The sequence below is a fragment of the Ochotona curzoniae genome, unplaced genomic scaffold (genome assembly GCF_017591425.1).
Source record: "Ochotona curzoniae isolate NIBS_2020 unplaced genomic scaffold, NIBS_Ocur_1.0 contig_43, whole genome shotgun sequence".
Lineage (NCBI taxonomy): Eukaryota > Metazoa > Chordata > Mammalia > Lagomorpha > Ochotonidae > Ochotona > Ochotona curzoniae.
This window is the reverse complement of record NW_024466218.1, coordinates 3011085-3036019: the sequence shown is the minus strand read 5'-3', so window position 1 is coordinate 3036019 and position 24935 is coordinate 3011085. Positions and strand designations below refer to the sequence as shown.

The window sequence follows — 24935 nt, the reverse complement described above, 5'->3', positions numbered from 1 at the left end:
ACTGGAAAGAAATGAACTTTGCCTTTACTTTTGTGTGTTTTTCTTATTTCTAGCACAGAAGATACCTGCTGTCTTCATGTTCATGACTGTCTGGTCGCTCTAAGAACCTCACCGGAGGGAGCTGGTGAGTTATTACATTGTTTGAGAAGTTGAGTCACAGGAAGGCATACATCACAGAAAGGATTTTGTTATTTCTCCTTGCAGCATGTTTCTTTAAAACCTAGACACTATCTGTTGACTCAGTAAACAAAATGAAATCCCATTATCATTAAGCATTATGTCAGGAAGTACAGCATTTTGGGACTAGAAATCCTTCATTGTCCCTGAAATCGCGTAATTGGCGTTTGTCCATGTAGGAACGCCTGGAGACCCAGGGCTGACCTTCTGCCCAGCTGATCTAATGCATCTAGCCTCTATGAAATGAGTAGAAGGCTCCATAGGAGTCCCACTCTTCTGTGATTCATGGAAGCCTAGAAGCCATCATCTTCTTTTGGCTTATTTTGTGTTTGGTTTGGTGTTGCTGGTTCTATTTTGAGATGGAAATCTATGATATGAAAAACAATGGACCATATTCCATCTGAATAGCTGTTTCAGTATTGAACATCCTGAATAGTCTCAGTCTCTCACATTGCTGAACAATAAAAACCCATGCCCAGCTTTAAGTCTTCCTTGCTATACTGCTCTGCTTAACTGGTTTGAGTTGTCATCAAAATTACCGATTACTCCAGATGTATGTTCTAATCCCAGAATTAAGAAAGGCGTACAATGACACACTTTCTTCCTCTTTCATACTCATAGAATGATTAGTCACAAGAACTCTTGGTTGACTGAGTTATCTTTTTAATGACTGTGCATGAAATGGGTGTGACTCTACATAGCCAGTTCATTCAGATATTGTTTCACTGGGAAGGCCTTGGGGACTTATATATTTACAGAGAACCACCCTTTAAAACCAAAATTCTGCTTTCAAGGTACACAGTCATATTCATAACACATATGATGCTTAAACAAAGTCCTTGACCACTAGTGACCCCAGACAGCTGTTAAAGATTACTGTGACTACTAAATAAAAATTATAAAGGATCCAAAGCAACTATTCCCATGACCTCTGTTGTACCAAACTTCTGGTACTTTGCTGATTTGCTCCCTATCCAATCATATTTCTATCTAATCAAACCTCTCCTTTGAAGAACTACAAGAGGTAATGAAAGTAAACTAACTAAGTCCCCTTAGGAGAGAAAGACAAGCAGGTGGTTGGCATTGCTTGGGGCCCCAGCATCCCACAGCAGAGCATCTGGCATTCAGCATTTATTCTAGCTTTCTGCTGATGCTGACCCTGGGAGCGGATGTCCCCAGTGCTTGGACCCCTGCCACCTAAACGCGAGGCCTGTTTTGAGCTTCAGTTTCTTGTTTGGGCTTGGCTCAAGCCCAGCTGTTGCAGGCGCCTGGGGTAGTGCCACAGAAGATAAGTGTTATATCTCTTCTTCTCTGTCTCTCTCTCTCCATGCCCTCTCCGCCTCTATTGAAATTTTAAAAAGAAAGCAAAACAAAAAAACTAGACACCCCCCTCAAAAAAATAAGTTTGATTTTTAAAGTATATTATAGTAGTGCAAGTAAATTATTTACTTGAATCCTTTCTATGTGCTTAGAATGGAAATTATTCAGTTTTGAGACACTGCATTTCTGAACTAAAGTGCTTGCAATCATCATTTGAAATCATTGTGAAAGACTCCTTACAATCAATATTTTATTTCTAAGGTTGTTCTACAAAGTTATTGTATTGCTCTGTTTTCTTTCACTCCACAAAAGAATGTCATTTGTGTGCAAATGAAGGCTATTACTGCCGAGTAGCCAGTGTGATTATGTGGCACCTCCTGAAGGATTTTTCTCTGACTCTCTCTGGGTTCATGGTCACCTTGGGTCAGTGAATCGGTTTCTGTCTGACATCCACAGAAAATAACACTCTGCCTGCCATGTCACTCTGCTGACAGATTCCAGTCCTGGGCTGCTGTTAGCAGCTAAGACCTGCCTCCCCCCCAACTAGCCTTATCTTTCCAGGATTCCTATAAACAAACCCTAGGGCCTTGGGTGAACCAGAACCACAGATGCATCAGGAGCAGATTAGACCTGCATTCCCAGGTGTCACGCTGAAGCAATGCTGGCCATGATCCTCTTCAGAGGGAAGGGGCACGTGTCCGTGTTGTCTGTGTCTTACCCTGACTCACCAGAGTCCTAGAAGTCAGAAAGAAACAGAAATGCCCTCTATTGGCCTCCACCTAGCCAGACATCAGTAGCACAAAATTGGGAAGGAGGTGATGACCGATAGCAAGCCAGGCCTCCCACAAACCCCTATTAACAGCAATTCACATTCTCCCAGGACCCCAAAATCCTCTTGCTCTTTCCTGTTTTACCATCATTGTACATGCATGCATGCACGCGCGCGCGCGCGCGCACACACACACACACACACACTCCTGCAAGGTGACTTTGGAAATTCATTAATGCCTTCATTCATTCACATACTCAACTAACTATATTTACTAAAAGCCCACGATGCAACAGGCACTGCTCCAGGTGAATGCAGAGCTCTTCACATAGATAAATCTGATGCTTTATGAAGCCTTCATGCTAGGGAATGACAACAGGTAACAGAAAAGTGAACACAGATCTTTGGATTGTGATATACCAAGAAGCAACAAGGCAGGGAAAGGCACCAGGGTGTACTTAGTGTCAGGGAATAATTCCAATTTAAAAAATATTAGTTAGGAAAGGGACTCACTGAAAAGGTAATTAATATTTTTTTAAACTTTAGCTGAGACCAGAAACAGAGAGAGTTCCCATCTGGTAGTTCACTCCCATACAGACATTCAGCACAGGCAGGGCTCAGCCAGGCCAAAGCTGAAAACCAGGAACTCAATTCACTTCTCCCTTGTGGGTGGACCCAAGAACTTGAGCCATCACTGCTCATTCCCAGGGTCCACATCAGCAGAAAACTGGAGTCACCAGTACCCTGGTACCATAACATGGGGTACCAGTATCCCAAGCAACAGGCTAAACACTCAGTGCAGAAGGTAATACTCCAGAGGAAAACAAGTGGGGAGCAATGGACTAGACATTGCCAAGGCTGCAGCAGGAACTTCTGGGGCAAGGAGGGTGGTGAGTAGAGGCCATCACAGCAGTTTGCCTGGTGTGTGTGGCATGAACTGTAAATTACACCCCACCCTCCCTGGAAATGCATTTAGCACCAAGGGAGCCTTTCGCCAAAGGGCTGCAGGCACTTCTCACTGGGAAGGAGACACAGTCAGCGGGTATTTGCCTGCTTTCTACCAACATCAATGGATCATTATTATATTCTGATCATACTTTAAGGCCAATGTAGCTTATTTTAAAAACCAAGTCTTCAGATATGATTTGCTCTGGACTTAGACCCAAGACAAAACCGTTTTTAATTTCCCCTAATTATCTTCTGAATGTTAACAATCTCCTTACAACATTCTAATCCGGGAACTTTGCCTCCAAAGCCAACTGTCCCGGTACAGTGACTCACAGGGAGAAGTGGGTAGGAAATGGCTCAATGAAGCTGTGTGACTCACAAGGCCGGCTCTCCCCATCTTTGGGGCTGTCTGTCTGCCGCCAGGCTCTCAGGGCTGATAGCTTGTGTGTGTGAGCATGGTGACTAGGCACTGCAGATATATGTACTGGCTTATCTCTGCTCAAATGCCTACAAAGGTCGGTGACTGGGCTGAGGCCACAGGATCTCCCCTGTGGTGGGAAGACACTCAATTACTCGCACTATCACCACTGTCTCCTAAGGTCTGCATTAGCAGAAGCTGAAGTTAGGAGCTAGAGGCAGGCATTAAACCCAGGCACTCTGATGCAGGACACAGGCATTGTCCTTGCCAGACCACAGACCTGCCTTTGCTCCACAGCTTCCAACTCAGAAAAGCAACAAGGGATACTGGCTGTCACCCATATCTAATGTCTACCTAAGTTCCCCTCTCCCTTTCTAAAGCAAAGATGCTCTCGGTCCCTCCAACTGGAGAGTCAGTAGGAATGTCAAGATCCTGATTCTTGTTACTTGTGAGGGCACCCAAACCTTGGCCTCCCTGGAATGAGACCTTGGCTGCTTCTAGATTAAAGGGAGAGCAATAGTCCCCTTCTCCTCTCCACCCAACATAATTAACTTCCTGTTGGCAAATGGTCCCTGATCTCCTCTAGCTTAAGCCTGTCCATGTAACTCCTGGCCACACTCAATTCCATGTGAATTTATCTCATGCAGGCCATACTACATTGCTGACTCACACCTGCCATCTACTGTACTTGTTCTGCCCCTGGGCTTCAGTGTTGGAGAAACCACACACATGCAGAACACATACATATGTGTAAGTAGGTAGGCCTGTGCAGGCACACACATACCAACGCTTAATGACCCCATTCACTATTAACTCATTCACAATAGGTTACAAACATCTTCCCTGACAGTACTCCTTTTTCATAGTGATACTGAGACGGGGAAATCTCCATTGTCCATTACGTTAAAGTTGGCCTTCCTACCAAACAACTTCAAGGTCCCATAAAATATCCCAATGATTTGAGGCTCAGGAGAGAAATTTGTGATGGATTTGCGTCATGAGAGTAGCCAGCTGCTTCCAATCAAAGCACAGAACTCAGAAGAGAACAGCATTTAACAAGGAGACAGGTGACAAGGAACGGATTGACAGAACAGTCCAGGAGAAACAAAATTAGGCGACTGCTTCTGTCGCCCAAGTGGATTTGCTACTATGGTCTCCGTCCTATTTCAAACTACTTGCTAGCTTGTTCTAGTCCAATATTTTCCTAATATCTCAAGTTCAATGTCTTTTCACCAAAAGAGTGTCTTTTACTTGAACCTACTGTTTGTATCCATGTAACTAAAAGAAAGCTTTCTTCATAAAGTTGAAGCTCCGGACTCTTCACCAACCTTGAAGCTTTGAGCTTTGAGCTCTTCTGCCCTGCCAGGGTCACTGTCTCGCCCATAATTACTCATCCTATAGGAATCAGCTCACCACACCTTCTCCAGGAAGGCTGCCCTGGCTCCATGGTCCAGAGTATAATGAAGAGGCTTTCCTTACCATTCACATCACACCCTGAACATATAGCCCTGCCGCTGCAGCTATAGAGAACCAGGAGGAATGATAGCTACATAGAAATAATAAATTTTCTTTCTTTCAGTACAGTTCCATTTAGTTATGTTTGCATCTCCAATAAAAAACAAATTGTTTATTGAACAACAAAGAGATGATTGAAGGAACAGAAGTAAACAAGAAAACAAAGTTCTCCTTTCCTCACCCTCCTTCCCAGTCTACCTGGAGGTGTTTCCCATTTTATTCTGTGTCCACCTGTCCTTTATTAATCACAGTCTGTAAACAATAACATTCGTTTTAAAAGAGCTACACAGGATGGCCATCAGCTTTAGCTCTCACTTCTCAGCCACTATTTCTGCTGCATACAGTCCTTAGAATCACTGCTGCCATGAACTGGCCAGCTGACCAGCAGTTCTTTAGCTAAAAACCATCATTTCATCAGCAGACCTTTAAGGCTAGGCTGTGACCTTACAAAAGGAGTACATTTGTTTCTACTGCTCTTTCTGAAACTTGAAGAAACAAAAAATCAACAAACTTCATTCTAGATTATCCTAAGAGGTGACTCACAGAAACTAGTCACTTTGATTGTCCTCACCTGTGTGTACACGCGGGGCAACGAAGTCAGGAAAACATTCACTCAGGTAAATGCTTTGAATCTCTCTGGATGTTAGAGCTAATTCTTTGCATAAAAAAATTTTCAAACTAATACACCCTGTCCAATTTAGGAGGGAACAAACCTGCAAATTAAGCCTATTTAACACAATCCCTTGTCCTTTGTTGTCAGTAGCCACATTTGGTTGTATACGTGGAGGTTTTTGAGGCAAGGTCGCTCTCAGCATAGACAAGTCGGGGGAGCTAGAGCGTTAGCTCTGGGTTATCCAGGATACCCAACAAGGCCCCTCAGCCCGCTGAGTGTTCGAATTCCAAATGTGTAGCTAATGTAAGAAGGAGAGGCTAGGCGGTTCAGCCGTGTCTGTGTCAACACCTTTCTCAAGAGTGTCGACTTTTAGGGTACACACCTTTTAGAAGGAGGGGTACTTAGAGTTGGGCTGCTACACAAGTAAGAAGTGTGTTATCTGCCATGCATATCTTCACTACTAGAAAACAATGCCTACACAATGAGGCATAAGTCCTTGCCTGTAGGCCTCAAGTGCAAGGGCACTGAGCTAAGCTGGACTGATGATATGTCGCCTCCCCAGCATGATGGGGACTGGGACGTGTGCTGCCAGCCACGTTCGGCTCAAGAAAAAGGTGCGGAGACTAAAGACATACTTTTCTGAATTTCACCTGTGCAGCCAAGTCTCCTGAGAGGCATACTCTCACAGGCACACCAAGCAGCGAGGTTAGATAAGCAGAAACCACTGCTAGAATCTCAACCCCATCAGCATCACCGCCACCAAAGAGGGGGAGAAAAGGCAGTTTGCAGGAATGCCCTCAACAGAGGAGGATGTGTCTCTCTGAGCTCACGGAGGGCAGGCCCTTGGAGCCGAAGAAGAGGACCAGTCAGGAGGTCACAGGTGTATGGGTATTGGAAACTGGAACTATTAACTGGGGAGGAGGAGAGGGCTCGCTCTGGCCCTTCATACCAGTAACGTCAAACTTGCTCTCTCAGTCTCCAGCCCTCCACACTTAGTGTGTTCCACTGGAGAACTCAGCTACCCATACACGGTTCCTGGTTTTCACGAAGATTCCAGTTGTACATTTTACCCTTACAAGCACTATCTGCAGAGGCTTGAGCAGGCCCCACAGCTGGTAAACGGGACGGGGCCCCTAACGCTCCGAAGAGTTCTTTCCCTGGGCAACTCCAGTCATCAGGGGATTGGTTTCCGGTGATTATTTCTCCTCAGCCGGATAAACCGCAAAACCTGGGAAGCCATCTGAGGAAGCGGTTTCATCGCACCGGACCCGGCGTCGCCAGCCTTCCCTCACCACCACACCTACGCTCCAGGCCCAACGCGCACCTACCGAGGGCCCGGCCGCAGCCCCGCGCGGATCGCGGAATCCCAGCAGGTTCCCTCTCCGCACAGCCAGGTTTACCCTTGGGCTCGGCCCCGCGGCCCGCGCTGTCCAGAAAACTTCCCCCTTCCAGGGCCACTCACTCTGAGGAGGAGTGGTCGGAAAGCAGAGAACGGCGGGCCGGGGCGGGGCCTGCCACCCAGAGTCCCCTGGCCCCGGACGTCACGGCCAGGTGCTTGCGCCCTCCCTCCCTGCGCGGAATTCTCCCGCGCACAGCGAGCCTCCAGGCGCGCCTCCGGCTGCACGGTGCGGGGAGCCCGCCACACCTGGGGACCTGGAACCGCGCCTCTGGGCGAGGCGGAGAGGCGAGGACCTGCCGGGCAGGGCTGAGGGCGGCTCACCCGCACTGGGGAGCGGGCGGCGCTTAGCGGTGCCAGCGGCCGGAGGCGAGGGCGCAATGGCGCGGAGCCCGGGACGCCCGTGCGCGCTGTTGCTGCTCCTGGTAAGTGCCGGGAGCGGAGACGTGGGGGCCCGGCGGTGGAGAAGGGCGCTGGCGGGCTCCGGGCCCGCGCCCCGACCTGCCCGTTCCCGCCCGTGCGGGACCCGCCTACCCGGCGCTGCTTCCTTGGGCCCCGCGGAGCTAAAGGGCTGCCTGGGCGGCGGCGGCGGCGCAGGCCGCCCTGGGCTTCGGGAAAGTGGCTGGGTTGGGCTGAGCAAGCTGCCGGAACCTGTCGGAGCGCTCTAAGTGTCCTTGGCCCTGGCGGGTTTTCTCACTGGGTCCCGAGGGCCCTGGAAGCGTTGGGACCCGGCACACCTTTGTGGGGAGCCGAGGTTTTTTGTTGCCAGGGCTCTGGGCCCGGAAACGTGAGGGCAGCATCCCTGCCTTCCTGGGGTTCCTGAAAGCGGTGCTATGACCCAGGTCCGCGGCCACCCACACGCACCATTGAGCAGGGGCAGTGCGGGAAATACCCGTGTTCTTAGAGTGCGAGGCAGTTTCTCAAAATAGTTTCTTCAAAAAGTATTGCGCAAGGTTCACGTTTGTTTTCCAATTAAAGCTGAGTGTCCTGACCACCCGCAGGGGTCTGAACTGTAAAAATTCAGAGTTGCTTTCTAGCACCGTTATAGTAGTGCAGATCATGAAATTCGTGTGCGTAATAGTTTTGAAAGAACAAATCCAGGGGCAGGCCAGCTTGAAATGGGGTTTTCGGAAGTTTTAGCCTCTTGGCTTCACCCGGAGGAACCGTGTTTAATCCTTAGCTCTTCGTTTCGGTATTTTATGGCCCTGCTGTAAGTGGATCCCACCCTGTTGGTTTTGTTTGGTAGGAAGACAGCCCACAGCTGGGAAATGTATCTGGCTTCGTGGGGGGACGGAGTTGACAAAATGACAGCCATATTGCAAATATAGGTGTGAGTTCACTCTCCCAGACTTCCCAAATGCGTTTTCAGAGAGATTTGATACCAAATCACTGTTTTCCTCTCCATTAAAATTTGAAATACAAGAATTTTTCACAGAATTTAAATATTAACAGTTCAAACTTGTAGCAAATGAACGGATCTGTCTCCCTGGGTTGAGGAAATTGGGTAGATCTAAATGTACACTCCCAGAAATTCATGGAAAAACGAGATCACAAGATGAGTTTATGTTGATGTAAAAACTAGAAGTTTAAGCATGGTATTTTTTTCTTAATACACATTTCCCATGAGTGTTTCTCTGATGGCAAGAAAAGAAAGAAAACACGATGAAATCCAGTGCAGAGTTCCATGAACTATCTGAATGGCGTGATCATTAGAACTTCCAGGTCTCTGGCCCTCACTTTGTTTGCATTTTCTATCTCTTGGTTTCATTTTACTCATCTCATTGAGATAAGATACAATTGAAGTTCGTTGTATTCATGAGACTTTTATACCATGGTTTTGGGCTTGTGGCTGGGCTTTCAGAACTTGAGAGCAGTTCATATCTTCATTTATTGCTAGGAAAACAGCAAGCCACCATGACATCTGGCTCCGTTTGAGAGTTCACACCCAAATGCTCACATGAGGTTAGAGATTACGTGGCATGCTCAGAAGCAGGCCAGGTGATAGCCTTGCAGAGAGCTAGTAACCGATTTAGGCCTTTTTTCTGCTTTACCCATTGGATATTTTTACTTTTTGGGGGCAATGATGGACTATCCCTTTGAAAATGACCACAGACAGCTAGATGGGAGCAGAATTCTCCAGATCATTCTGTATTTTCTATGATATTTTTACAATTTAAAGTTGGGTATGTTTATACCTGATGGAGGAATGGGGAGCCTTTCATCATTTAGCCCTTGGTGTGTTTGGGAAAGCCTGTGAGACAGTGAGAGAAGAAGTGGCATTTTTCATCCTCTGATTCACTCCCCAAGTATCCCTGAGGCTAGATCTAAGCCAAGAGCCCAGAACTCAGTCCGTGTTTTTCATGTGAGAGACAAGAACCCAAGTATTTGAGCCTTCTGCTGCCCCTCATGTTGCATTCCAGAACAGGATGCAGGCATACCAAGTGCCAGATACCCACCTTAGTCCCCAAGGATTTGGACGCGGAGTCTTCTGGTAAAGAGTAGAAAGCAGTTCACCTGCAAGAGATACTTCCTGGAGGAAACAATTGCTTTATAGGAAGGAATAAAAACCTAGGGTATTGTGTCAGAGTTCAGTTGCAGATAACAGCATTCTGTCTGGACAGTAAGAGCCAGAGAGGTTTATTTCAGGACATTTCTCTGGCTATATTAGCCTCAGAAGAGTGGAGGACACACAATGCCCATTGAGATGTCAGTAGTAACTTCACAGCTGCAAACAGAACCCAGCCGTTTAGAGCGCTACTGCTTTTCCTGGATCAGGAACCAGAAACCAACCTGCCACTACTACAGACTGGAAACAGCTGAGCTCAGGAGGCTGGTCTAATGCCAGCCTGGCCCAACCACAACATGGGACCTCTTGGAGGAATGAAGTAGCAAATGGAAGACCTATCTTCCTCTGTCTGTCTCTCTCTCTGCAATTCTGCTTCTCAGGTAAATAAGATAAATAGTTCTTTTCTAAGAAAAGGAATTCAGTGATAGCAAATTATAGTGAGGGGGCATAATCAATAGCATATTAGTTGGCCAGGGCTGCGTAACAAAGGACCCAAAACTGGGTGGTATACAAATAATGGCAATATTTCATGGTTCTAGATATAAGGAGTCCAAGATCAGTGGGTAGGCAGGGCTCCCTCTGAAACGCGGGGCATTCCCTCTCCTCTTGTGTGTGGCTGATTGGTAGCTTGTAGACCCTCCTGTGGATGCATGGTCCACAGCTCCATATCCATTACTGCTCTGTATACCACCTTACCTCTGTGCGTGTCTGTGACTGTCTAAATGTCCCCTTGTTACAAGAACACCAGTTCATATTGGATTTGGATCGAACCTGAAGAGCTCAGGTTGACTAAGTCTTTAGATGAGAGCCGGAGTTCTTCGGCGTATCTTTGGGAGATAACAGTTTAACTCATAACAAGTAGGGTCAACAATCTATAAATTATCAATAATGTCAAAACTATGTTAGAAACCGCCCAGTTAATCTGATTCTTAGATGAGAGAGAATTATTACTGGTCTCAATTTTGAAAAAGAGTTTATTCACAAAAAAGCCAACATATTTATATGGGAAAATCACATTGTATTGGGATTTGTGACAGCTGCACCTTTCTAGTAAAACTCATAAATTTTATTTGAATTGTTAGTGAGCATTTGATCTTTGAATATTTCTTAAGCACAACTCTTCCATTTTTCAGTGTGCCTTGTCTCTGATAACACTTTCCAGCTGTCGTCTGTGTGATGAATGAATGGTTGTTGTTGTGGTCTATTTCATCTTCAGGTATCAGTAGTATGCCACATGTGGCCCCACATTTGGTGTGTGTTTGCCATTTCTATCAATTAGCAACATTTGGCAGCTAGAGTGAAGCAAGGTAGAACCGCAGGACTTACACCCCATCCATCTGTAAAATGAGAAATGCTGACAAGAAGCTAAGCATATGGCCATGATTTGGTGAACTCTTGATTTTTGTTTTCTAACTTGAAAGGCAGACACAGAGCATATGCCAGCTCCCAAGTCTGTCACTTCCCAGTGCCCGCAAAATCTAGAGCTGAGCCAAGCCAAAACCAGGACCCAGGAACGCAACCTAGATCCCCATCTGGAAATTAGGAACCCAGTACTTTAGCCATCTGCCACCTACTGCCTCCCAGAGCCCGAATTAACAGGAATCTGGAGTCAGGAGTCGCAGCTAGGTGTCGAACCCAGGTACAGCAGTATGAGATGAGCACATGTTAACATTTGTCTTAATCCACTACCTGAGTATCCATTCCTAGTCCCTATTTGCTGCTAATCAATGTGGTATGGGCTGGAGGACAATGAAAACTGTCCAGACATGTTCCACCCAGAGGGAGAGGCAGTCTGATGAATGATACCATCAACATGGCTAACTTCTAAATGGATAATGATAAAGAAACAATCAGCCTGTAGAAAAGGCAGCCAGCCCAGCCCTGGGCATCCTGCCCAAGATCTGAGAATCATAAATCATTGAGCTGGTAGGAAGAGAAAGAAGAATGTTCCAGGTGGAGAGAGGAGCCTGTGCAAAGTGCTGAGCACAAAGAGTACATGGTTCTTCAGGGGAAGGGGAAATGTTTATTGTGGCTCCAAAATAGAACATGAGGCAGAAGGATGTGTGAAGGCATAGTCCTTCAGGCCAATGGAAGCAGCTTAAATAAAGTTATTTCTAAATGAATATTTTTAGAAAGATGTTCAGATAACTGAGTAGATGATGATTTTGGTTGAAATAGCCTGGAAACCATCAAGAAAGAAGAGATGGGATTTGAACACTGTTTTGTCTGGCTACGAAAAAAAAAGTATAGGCCAGTATGTGGCCTAGCAGTTAAGGCTCCGCTTAGGATGTCTGCATCCCATATGGGGGTACTTCGGTGTAAGTTTTTGCCCTGTGTCTTGAGTCCAGCTTCATAGGAATGTGCAGCAGGTGAAGGCTCAATAACTTGGGTTTTTCATCTTACTTGGAATGGCGAGACTAGCAGCAGTTCAGAACTGTTGAACTATCAAAAACACTTGAGCAAGACCCCCTCGGAGCATGCCCCACATCAGGGACCTGGGATGGGTGGTAGACTGGGTGGGGCTTCTCCTTTTACCTCCCCTTTTACTCCAGATATAGGGAAAACATGTGGAAATAATAGTCTTACCCACTTTCCTGTAGCCCTTGAAACTTTGTGCTCTAATTACTATGTAAAGATTGTCAAAAATCAAATAAAATGATAGAAAAAAAATTACCTGGGTCTTGCCACTCATATGTGAAAGTTGGATTGAGTCATGGGTTTCTGGATTTGGCCTGGCCTACCCCAGCTGTTCTAGGCATTTGGGGAGTGAACCAATCAATAGAATACCTTTGTCTATCTGTTCATCACCCACCATCTTGCCTTCTGCATTTCAAGTACATTTAAAGAAAAGTTTTATTATTACTTAAAAGCATAGGAGTTAAAGTTTCTTCTGTGTTTCAAAATCACTAATTGTACTTCTGTTACATGTCCAGTAAAACTCTAGGTATACACTAACTCCTCTAGGATCATGGAGCTTACAGTAGTGGAAAGTAGGCCATGGGAAAGAGAACATGCCATATTTTGAGCATCCACTGTTTGCCAGTCGCTGGATTCAGTGAATGTTAATCACAGATGAAGCCAAAGAGAAGAGCCCTTGTCAGCGCATTGTCACATCACTATACCCCTCCCTTACAGCGGGTTTCCACAGCTAATAAGGACTGTCTTGTGCTAGATAATTGGTTGCATTTCATTAAAAGGAATCTTTCTCAAAAAAGAAAAAAAAAAAAGGAAAAGTAAGCTGTGTCTCAAGCGTGGCGTTGTGACAGGTCAAGCCTTTGTGCCTGGGATGAGTTCCCGCCTCCACTGTGAATCTAGCTCCCTGCTAATGCTGCTGAGGGCCAGCAGATAACGGTCCTTCAGTTCCTGGCTTCAGCCTGGTGCCTCTATTTTGCTCTTCCTCAACCTCACACTCTGTTTTCTCTTTTCTTCCCACCATTCCCCTTACTTGTCCTCTTCTCCTACTTTGTTACTCTGCCTTCAGATAAATAAGCTTCTTACGAAAGAGTTCGTAGATCTTCCTGAAACTCTTGATTTTTCATTGCTTTCAATTTTGCCTGTTCTCTTATTTGAGGCCAATTGAAAATGCCTGTTTCCCACTGTGGATCTTGGCGTCAATGTTGATGAGTTTAGTTCTTGACATTTGTTTTCCAGATAGCCCACTGCCATCTAATGATGGGAATGGACAATCTGAAGCTCTTGGTTTGCTTAAACTTAGTGGCAAAACAAAAAAAAACTTTTTCATTGTATTTTTTCAATGTAATTTTCTGGGAAACATTGCAGAAAATAAAAAGATGCAGTCCACAGGTTTTGTCTATTAAATTACATGCAACCTGTTATATTTATTAACTTACATCTTGCCTGATCTCAAAAGTAATTGTGGCTGTTATAGAAAACACCTGTTAATACAGTAGTACACCGTTTCAAAAGTGACAGTGCTTGGGATCACTAAAACTTAACCTGGAGTTAGAGTTGTAAGTCGGAGAAAGAGCAGTAGGTAAGTCATGCTGTCACGGTTGGTTAGTTGCTGCGATCTGTGTTCATGCATACCTCTGTCATGAATGACTATCCAGGTGATGAATCACTTGGGCTCTCCGCTTTCCTTTACCTTGGCTAGTCTGATTTCTCAAGGTGTTTCCTGAAAGGGATCCCAGGGTGCACAGCAACACCATTACCTGGAAATTTTTTAGAAATGCAAATCCTTGGGCCCCACCCCACTGCTCCTGAGTCACAGGCACTCTCTGGTGGAGCCCAGCTTTGTTTTGTAACCAGGTGTAACCAAGTAACCACCCAAGTGACACCCAGTTTTCTTAGGTGACCAATTAGGAAGTCGTCTTTTAGCTATTTGTTAGCAACTCTGGGTTTTGTTTAATGGTTAAGGGTCTAGCAACTTGACCATAAAATAATGTTGATTTTTCAGTGTATAGAATAATGCTGGTCTGGGTGTTTGGCTTAGTGGTTAAGCTACTAGTTAGAATGGCCATGTCCCACATCAGAGTACATGATTTCAACTCCTGCTTGGGTCCTGGTTCTATCTTATTGCTGGTGCACATTCAGGGAGACAGAGATGGCTCAAGTTCCTAACACTCATGTGGGAGACCTAGATTGAGTTCTTGGTACTTAGCTTAAGGCTGGCCCAACCCCGAGAGCTACTGTGAGCTTTGAGAAGATGGACCACATGGGCGTGTATGCTTGTTTTCTCTCTCGCTCTCTCTTACTCTCTTGCCCACAAATCCAGTGCATGATATTTATTGGGGAAGAGCAGCAACATTGCAGTGGAGATATGCACATCACAGCGGACTGTGGTTGTGTTCAGAAAAGCTGAGGCGGGAGACAGTTTTTAAAGGAAAAATGAACAGGAATAAATAAAATATTCTGAAATAATCATTTCTCACCACAGTGACTAACAGCCAGGATGACGTTAGTATGAGACTGATTGGGCAGTGCTTGTTGCCGAAGATTGTGGTGCTGCTGTGCAGGCTGTGGCCTGACAGAGTCCTCTGTGATAGTACCAGCTGATGGCTACAAGAACCCCTCCTTTAAAGCCACCCATCTTTGCATATTTTTTGGTAGGGTTGACACATGTGACTGCATTTTGATTCAGAATGCTTTCACATTCATCTCACAAGTACTAAGAGGGTAGGGAATGGGCACTCTCCATACTTACCAAAACTTAACCTGAAATTCATAACGTGATGTCAAGTGTAGCATCATGTTGCTCAAATCCATGTTTTAAGAGTCCTTGTGTCAATAAAATATCAAAGAAAATGTGTCTTCCTCATTGAAGGTAAGTTCAGCATGACTGGCCTAAAAGCTTACTTTTTACATTAAGATTAGCTAGAACTTCTAGAAAAACTGGCAGAGCATGAACCCATATATTTTGATGTGGTCAGATATTGAGTATTTGCTATCAAGTTCGAATTCAGAACTCATAAAGTTGAAGATACTGATATACTTTTTTTGTGTTAGCAAATTGTAAAAATAGAATTTATATTTAAATCTGCTGTTGAGTAACACTGCTTCAGGGATATGTGTATTTCTGGGTTATTTATAAGCATTGCTTTTAAGTTGGGATTTCCCAAACAAGTCATGGTGTATAGCCGTAAAATAAGAATATTTTTACTCTTATTTTTAACTTATATAAAACGAGTAGGTTTCACAGTTTTCATGATGCAGGTTTCAAAACATAAGGATTTCTCTCCCTCGTCCTTATTTTCCTTCTTATTATTTTTCCCCAATTATTACAATAGCATATTCATTCATTTCAAAGTACAAACCTAACTTTCTGATACTTAAAGGTATCATGACATAGCAAAAGAGGAAGAATAAAATTGAATTACATATAATAAAAGTAAGCTAAAATTAAAATGGAAAAAAGATTAAGAAAGCATGAAGGAGCCCGGCCTGATAGCCTAATGGCTAAATCCTCCTTGCATCCACCAGGATCCCATATGGGTGCCTGTTCATGTCCCAGCTGCTCCACTTCCCATCCAGTTCCCTGCTTGTGGCCTGGGAAAGCAGTAGAGGACAGCCCAAGGCCCTGGGATCTTGCACCCTCTTGGGAAATCTGGAAGAAGCTCCTGGTTTCAAATGAGCTTAGCTCTGACTGTTGAGGCCACTTGGGGAGTGTACCAGCAGACTGGGGAGTGAATCAACAGATGGAAGATCTTTTTTCTGCATCTCCTTCTCTCTGCAAATCTGCCTTTCCAATAAGATAAATAAAACTTAAAAAAAAAAAACAAAGGAAAGAAACTATGGAGACAAGATGGATTAGGTCTGCCAGTTTCCACACATACCAATTTTAAAATAGCTTCTTAAAAGAAAAGAAATATATTAAAGACACAGCCAGGTGAAGTTAATTGTGGGGTATAAGCAAGATCATGCCAGAGACGTATAAGGTTTATTAAGGAGTGTTTATTAACCAAACTTGGTGATAACAGGACCCACTAGAACTAACAAATCACAAGTCCATATGGCAATCTAGTCAGTCGTAACCCCAAGAGGAACAAATGGTCTTTACCCTGAAGTCCATCTGTTAAGCTGAAGACCTGTGTTCCCAGCTTCCCCAACAATATAAGTTATCCTAAGAGACATGCAACGAATGACCTGGAAACATTTAACAAAGCTGCAGTCCTTCACCTTTCCCTGGCTTCTCTGCCCACATTCCACCACTGCTAAGCCTCAGCTCTCCTAGAACTCCCGATAGTACACAAAATAGAAACACAAAGCATCCTAGCATTGCCATCTTCATTGTCCCACACAAGCAGTGAACAGAGGGTGAGGAATACAGACACACGGGAGCCATGCTCAGTGGATACCCGTCCTCAGAGTCTGTCTGTGGGAAGCCAGAGAGCAAGCAGGTACTGGCCAAGAGTTGGAGTGCAATGGAAGCACACGACCAAGAGAGTGAGCCCCTTCTTACCATGAACCTTAATAGGGCTTGTGAGGGGAGTGGTTATACAACAATGCAGTACCACCCCCTCTCAGGTGAGAGGTGGGAGTCACAGGTGGGCAGGAGGTAACTCCTAGGTGGTGGTGGGGAGGCAGGGAGTGACTTCTAAGCTGTGAGCCTGAACTAGCTGCCTACCTCACCACATTAATGACCACTAAGGATCAGAGTGCCCAGTTCAAGTCCCACGTTTTCCACTTTTGATATAGCTCCTGCTCCCAGGGAGGCAGCTGCTGATGGCTCCAATGTTTGGATCTCTGAGATGCAGTTTTGGGCTCCTGGCTTCAGCTTAGTCCTGGCTGGGATTGACTACTCACATTTTTCTTATCATTTTCTTCTATAACCATGCAATTTTTTTTTTTGGCATTTGTGAGTAAGTAATATCTAGAAAGCAAATTTTGGTAAAGACACTCAGTTTTTTTGACTAGAGAACTACAAATTGACCCGCTATATATCTTACTAAAACAAGGCATTTGGTTGCAATAATAAAATTTACTTAAAGTAACACGTATTTTTTTGCTATGCCCAATAAGATTATAGGAGGAATAAAGATGATAAATACTCAGTGTAGTCAATCCCTCAGGATGGCTGATGCCAACGAAAAGAGACTCACAGCCTTTGAAGAAATATGCGAAGGGGCTAGCACAATGGCTGCTTTGGCTAATCCTCTGCCTATTAGTGTAGACATTCCGTACAATCACTGCTTCTGGTTCCTGCTGCACCACTTCCCATCCATCTCCCTGCTAATGACCTGGAAAAGCAGTGGAGGATGACCTAAATCCTTGGAACCCAAAAGAAGCTCCTGGCTTTGGATTCACTGAGCTCTAGCCTTCGGGGCCGTTTGGGGAGTGAACCAGCAAATGAAAGATTTTTCTTTTTCCTTCTCTCTGTAAATTAGCCTTTCCAGTAAAAATAAATAAATCTTTATATCTTTGTATGTGTGTGTATGAGAAATTCTGGGGCTGGCACTGTGGCATAATGGGTGAAGTCACCACCCACAATACTGACTTCTGTGGGTATCAGTTTAACTCCTGACTGCTCCACTTTTGATCCAGCTACCTGCTGATGCACCTGGGAAAAGCAATGGAGGATAGTAGGGTAGCAGCAATGTTTGGGCCCCTGCACCTACCTATAGGAGACATCCAGATGAAGCCCTTGCCTCCTGACTTCAAGCTGGCTCACCCTGGCCATTGCAGCCAGTTGAGGAGTAAACCAGCAGATGGAAAATCTCTCTGTCTGTCTTTCTCAGTAACTTATCTATCAAATTTTTAAAAATCCTTAAGAAAAAGCAGCAGCTATTAGTTTTAAAGATATATGCTAAATCTTTAAAACTGTTTTTATTGGAAAGTCAGGTTTGCAGAGAGGAGAAAGATCTTCCATCCACTGGTTCACACCCCAAGGAGCTGTACAGGCTGGAACTGAACCCATTCGAAGCCAGGAGCTTCTTCTGGGTCTCCCATGTGGGTGCAGGGTCCCATGGCTTTGGGCCGTCCTAAGCTGCTTTCCCAGGCCACAAGCAGGGAGCTGGATGGGAAGTGGAGCAGCCAGGACATGACCCTGTGCCCAAATGGGTTCCTGGTGCATGCAAGGTAAGGATTTAGCACTAGACTACCACACCAGGCCCAATAACATGTTAAATTCTGTGAGTTTTCCCTGGTGATGGTGCCTTAAGTACATTGGCTCCAAAGATTTGGCTTTTAAAAATTCTCTCCTGAGGAAAAAAGCTGACAGAAATAATTTGGCTAGGCATTACTTTCACTTGTTTTCCCTCCCATGTCCCTCTTGGAAACATGGTAAGTCTGGGTAGAACAGCATTGCATCTGATCCTTGTTACTTGGGTAAAGTAGAAAGGAGAAGAAATATCACACTGAAATAGGAAATTAGACCTGGTGGTTCATCGGCCCCGCCCAGGCTCACACTAGAGACTGAACCTCCATTCTTGCATTTCTCTTTCGCACAAGGACTAAGGAGGGAGAACAAAGGAGGACAGTGTGAAGGAGCCACCAGGTGTCAGGAGCCTACAGGAAGCTCTTAAGGAGACTGAGATGTTAGGGAGAGCCCTGTTCCCCAGGATGTCCCAGCCAGGTCTTCAAGGATCCACAGGAGCTGAGATACCAATGGCTTAATACATAAATGGAAGGTGGGAAGACACAAAGCCGTAAATATAGGCAATTATTTCATTTGGAAACAACTGAAGGATGTGGGGTGTGAGATTTTGTGGCAGAAACAAAGGAGGGGTCTCCACATTACCGTAAGAAGGAATAATCAAGTTTGACTAACCAATGGAGAAGGAAAATAAGAGGTTAGAGGAAGGAACAAAGTTCTTGAGAATATCAATGTGGAAGAAGTTAAGAGTTGAGCATAAAGTGCTTCGGTAATGGCTAGCCTTAGGAAGGGGTCAGAGTACCTCTTCCCTGGGGAAACGGAAAGAAGAGGGGGACTGAAGACACAGTTTCAGGTAAAATGTTGGGTCATTTAAGGAGTTGATAGAGTGGCTTGGTCCCTGTTTTGGGGGTGTTTTGAGGTTTGGGATGTCTTGGGTAAAGACTAATTTATAGGCATACAAGCACAGTTTTGAGGATGAAACAGATTCAGACACAACAGGTGTCACCCTTCAAGCCCCTAGGCAAATATAAACATGGTTACCCTGGAAACCTCCATCCTTGTGGAAAGAGAAGCTATTAGCATGGATATGTGAGGGCTTCGGTCAGCCACTGTAACCTTAGCAATGTTGCTAGTTCAGGGTCAGAAACAAAACAACAAATACATTATACTAAAGTGAGATAATAGAGTGAGAGAAAATGAAAACTGGCTGACCCACCATCATGGATATGTGAGGGCTACAGTCAGCCACTGTAACCTTAGCAATGTTGCTAGTTCAGGGTCAGAAAAAAAGAAAACAACAAATGCATTGGTAATAGAGTGGGAGAAAATGAAAACTGGCTGACCCACCATCATAGACAACTTTGGGAAAGCTGGCACTGACCTATTTAATGGAACTGCCCTGTAGAATGTCCACTGGTGATTTACTGATTCCAAATAGGTTAAGCTGAACTCTACATAGCCACATATGAAAACTATATTAGAAAGTGCTCTTTTAGATAAACCCAGGAGAAAGGTGGCATATGAATGGTGTCTAAAGAAAGTGCAGCAAAATGCATAGAGTAAGAGCTCATTGGGTAGTTTTTAGGATAGATGTAACTGTATAATGTTTACAGTAATGTACTAGATAGTGATGCGGTGTGAAGTATGACAGGGCCTATCAAGAACAAAAGGAAAGTTGATGGGACCCAGGAAGGGAGAACTCAGGCTGTGGGCAGTCAGGTGTGTGGCCTGTACATGAGGCTTTTCTAACACTGATGGCTTGGGAACTAGGGAAGTGGGCCCTGGGTGACACGAGATGAAAACCATGGGGTGAGGACCCAAGGTCCAGGGAACAGCTAATAACTCACAAGGTAGGTTATTATTATTATTTTTTTAATGTATTAGTTGTTTTTCTGAAAGAGGCAGTGAGATTCAGAGAAAATGCAGTTTCTTCCCTCTAACTGAACATTAGACGAAGGTTTCTGCATCTGTGGAATCCTAGATGATAGGTTGTTCATCAGTAATATTTTTAAACAATTGAGTGATAAATTATGTTAAATATCAAATAATTTTATTTTACAGGTCTGTTTTAACTTTGGAAATGGACTTCACTTTGAGGTAAGGAACCAAAAGGATTAATCCTGTCTTCTAGAAGCAGAGCTAATATCATGGCATAGTTTGTCCATACTTGGCTAGATTAAAGCCCATGTTGCGTTGTGCTTGGTGGTTCCCGTTGGCCCAGGTGCAGAGGAACAACTCCAAGTTGTTCAGTGTTTTATAACAGCCTAAATATCCATCAGTATGAGAATGGTAAGACAGTTTACAATACCTGGACAAACATCCATGAGGCACTAAGCGAATAATCAAACAGCAGCGTGAGATTTATGGTGGAAGTTCATTTGTGTAGGAAGCTGGGGCAGCCATTTGGCTCAGCTGTTAAGACCACTTGGGTAAGTAAGCCATCCCAGAGTGTCTGGGTGTGAGTCCCAGTTCCCGTTCGGCTTCTGATGACTTGCATCCTGCAGTCGGGTGCCTGTCATCTTTGAGAGATGCCCGGATGGACTGAGTCCCTGGCTCCAAGTCTCATGTGTGGCTCCTGTGGGCATTGAGGGATGGAGCCAGCAAATGGTATTTCTCTCTCTCTCTCTCTGCCTTTCAAGTAAATAAGTAAAATGAATAAAATTTATAGGAAAATGATCTTCTTACATGTGGTTACATATGCAGTTATCTAATCCTAAACAAGAATAAGAGATATGTATCAAGCTATTAACAGTATATGCTCTGAAATATGTATGAAAAGTAGGATGTTTTACATTTATACATCAGTTTAATATCATTTTTAAGTTATATAATTCAAACTTTGAAGGAAAAAAAAACACTGACTTTGTGATACCAGTGACAGTATTTTGAAATTTGAAAAAATATGTTGTATATAACCACAAAGTCAGTAAAATTAAATAGTAATGATTTCTGGCTCTAAGGTAGTAGATCTGTTGTATTGATTTGGATAAAATATTTGCTTATAAAATTAAAATTAAAATTTGTAGAACAATTTTCTACCTAAAATCTTGGGAAGCAATGATGATAAGTTTAATTAATGTGAAATCCATAATTTAGTTACAAAGCAATTTTACCAATCTTGTTCAAATATTTATTAGCAGACTACTCAGATTTTCTTAAAGCATGCACTAATTTGTTTGTAAACCATATACTACCACCGAAAAGTAAAACTCGATTTTCAGTTAGTTAGAACTAGAATTTTTTAAGTGGTTTCTTAGTTTTAACTTGCTAGTTTGTAAGGTCACCAAATCCTTCCCTAGCATCTTGACCACTGTGTTCTGGAGCATCCTTTCTTGCGCTTGGAAACAAGATCCTGCTGCTTTTCCTGGATAGAAGTCATTTTCTTGAATGCTCACAGAGTTTTCTAAAATGCAAATATTTGTTCTTTGAAAAACAAGCTGTGCCATAAAACTTGCACCACTTTTAACATTTAGTGAATCACAGGTCAGCGTTCTAATGTTTTATGATGCATAATAATTTTTTGATAACGTTTTACTGCTATAGGCCATAAATACAGGAAGCGAAGATAAGCTGCTTCCCAGGCCTGCCCACGTGCGGGCCAAGAGGGCCTGGATCACTGCCCCCGTGTCCCTTCGGGAGGGAGAGGACCTCTCCAAGAAGAATCCGATTGCCAAGGTACCTTGTAAAGAAGAGTGTGACGTGTGTGCACTTGATTAAAATAACTCCCACTTTAGGAAGAGTATGAAATGTACCTACTGAATGTTTAATGTTAGGATATGTTTTGAAAATGCCATCTTTTTTTTAAGATTTATTTATTTATTTACTTATTATTGGAAAGTCAGATATACAGAGAGGAGGAGAGACAGAGAAGAAGATTTTCCGTCCACTGATTCACTCCCAAGTGGCTGCAATGACCAGAGCTGAGCTGATCTGAAGCCAGGAGCCAGGAGCTTGTTTTGGTACTCCCATGTGGTTGCAGGGTCCTAAAGCTTTGAGCCATCCTATAGTGCTTGGCCAGGCCACAAGCAGGGAACTGGATGGGAATTGGGGCTTCCGGGATTAGAACTGGTGCCCATACAGGATCCCAATGTGTGCAAGGCGAGGAGGTAGCCACTAGGCTACTGTGCCAGTCCTGAAAATGCCATCTTTTTAGTGAAAAATGTACAAAAATTTTGGTTTACATTAAACCAGGAGTTAAAGGATCTAGCACTATGATCTTTGTAATGCAAAGCAGTAGAATACTCAAGGAACTATCATAAAAAGTATTTTTTAAATGAAAAAAAGGTAATATATAATAAAGGGCAATTAGAAGCCCATCTCCCCCTAGCACTGTCCTATTGTTCTGCTATAATAAATTGTTTCTCTTGTGCATTCAAACAGTTCATTTTTTGGATAAATTACATAGTAATCCAGTACCATCACTCTGAAAGTTAGCATATAGAAATTTGTACCATAGATTTTTGTTTCTAAAGCTACTCTCCGTAAGTTCTACCCTTTCTGGATGTACCGCCATAACTATCCAGTTTCTCAAGCCAAAAGTGCAGCAAGAACTATTAGTTCTAGTAGAAAAGTTTATTCCAGAGGTGGATGTTTGCCATGGAGTTAAGATGCCAGTTGGGATGCACAGATCGCATAGTAGAATGCCGGATGAATCCCCAGTGTCCCTCAGCAGAGCAGTCTTCCAGAGAAGAGTGGGTGCTTAGGCACACTGCTAACCCTGGTGCCTGAACCATGCCACTGTGCAGGTGTGTGCTCAGCCAACATGTGTGTGGCTGAATGTACCATGTTCATGTCCAGCTTCTACCTCCACACTCCCAAGCCTGTAAAGATCATGTGTGAAGAGCTCCTTTCAGAGAAACAGGCTCCAGAATAGAAAACAACAGCCTCTTAGTACAGGCAATGTGCCATTTCTTTGAAAGCCTCTGCCATTTGAATAAATAAATCTTAAAAAGAAATTCACCTGGAAGTGATAGAGTAACTTGAAGCTTGCTTCTGTTTTTATGTTAGATACATTCTGATCTTGAAGAAACAAACGGACTAAAAATCACGTACAAATTCACTGGAAAAGGGATTACAGAGCCACCATATGGTATATTTGAATATAACAAAGACACTGGAGAATTAAGTATCACCAGGATTCTTGATCGAGAAGAAACTCCATTTTTTGTGGTAAGAATAATTTTACACAAATCACACACACAAAATACAAGGGAATAAATCATTTGTACCAATGGTTTTTTTTCTTGTCATTATTCCCTAAATAATGCAACATGACAACTTTTTGCATGGTGTTCACATTGTAGGTAAGGCAAGTGACCTGGGGTAGATTTTAGATACATCAAAGGATAAGGAACTTGAGATCCACAGGGGCCCTAGAACCATGGGATGTCTGTGGTTATGATCTACTATTTCTTAATGTTTTTTGTGTTTTATTTTATTATTAATTTTGTTCTCGTATTTGAGAAGGATGCATGCCCATCTGGGCCACTGATGAGGATAGGGCAGGTCAAGACTCGGAGGAAGGTGGGTGAGACAGATGTTTCCAAAGTTTTTTTCCTCCTGTATCCACCGGGAAGTGAGGGATGAAGGAAGGACACCATACTTGCTGCCAAACTGTATCAACACCCAGGGATGGGGCAAAGCCATGTGATGTTATCTTAGAGACCTTGATGTGGGGAAGAATGTTACTGAGTGATTTTCATAGTTCTGAGATGCTGTTGATTTCATTGCTGCAGGGTTGAGAAAAATCTTTCCAAGGCCCACTGGTTGACCAAGTCCACTTTAGAACATCCAAACACCCAGACACTTGCTGCCAAAACTAGGCCAGGAGAGTAGTCCAAGCTGCTTTTTTTCTGTCTTCTGACAAAGCACTTAGTGTCCTCTGCTAGGCTAGATGAGCTGGCTGTCATGTCCCGCATTTGCTTCTGAGCATACTATCCACTGCACAGGCATAAGTAGCTGAGGAGGCCCAGTCCCAACACATGTACTCCAAAGTCAGACACCCTTGCCTGGGGTGACTCCAGACTTTACTGTCATGTACGCAGCTAGTGCAGGATCTCACTTAGTCTGACACCTGCATCAGCCTACACACTGGTGAATGCAATTACCTGGTCAGTTCCATCCTTCGCCCCTTCTTGTATGCAAAGCTATGGGAGCCACGGGCTAGCTTAATCCAGCTTGCCACAAACCTGGCTCTTATGCACACCAGCAGGAACTGCAGCCTAGTCAGGGCGACCCACAGTAATCCCACCAGGCCCATCTTCAGCCCCCATTCCTACATACGCCAGCATGTGCAGTAGGGTAGTCCAGCCTTTCTCACATCCTAGGATCCCATCCAACTATTGCAAACTATCCCGTGAGTGCTGCAGCTCAGCTCAGCCCACCCCACTCCCCCAACCCTCACCGGCCCACAAATACGTCATCATGTATTACAGCCTTGTCCACCCCTGACCTGCTCCTAGCCCTGGCTCTCATGCTCACCAATAGGAGCTGCAGCCTAGCAGCTCACAGTTTCCCTGCTAGGCTTACTCCCAGTCCTGGATCTTGAACTTACCAAGGGGTAATGTGGTATAGCCTGACATAACTTGTACCCAGTCCTGGTACTGACATAATTTGCACCCAGTCCTGGTGCTTACAAATGTGTTTTATTATGGCAAATTCTA

At 44.2% G+C, this 24935-nt stretch overlaps 1 protein-coding gene across 1 annotated transcript in view; it reads left to right on the top strand.

Annotated features, from left to right (window-relative positions):
* The first annotated feature begins 19045 nt into the window (after positions 1 to 19045).
* The window catches only part of DSG2 (desmoglein 2), a 30929-nt gene continuing 25039 nt past the window's right edge, over positions 19046 to 24935 (top strand). The window contains exons 1-4 of the mRNA XM_040984654.1: positions 19046 to 19126; positions 20335 to 20370; positions 21817 to 21948; positions 23281 to 23442. Coding sequence (XP_040840588.1) covers positions 19046 to 19126; positions 20335 to 20370; positions 21817 to 21948; positions 23281 to 23442 — 411 coding nt within the window. The remainder of the gene's footprint in view (positions 19127 to 20334; positions 20371 to 21816; positions 21949 to 23280; positions 23443 to 24935) is intronic.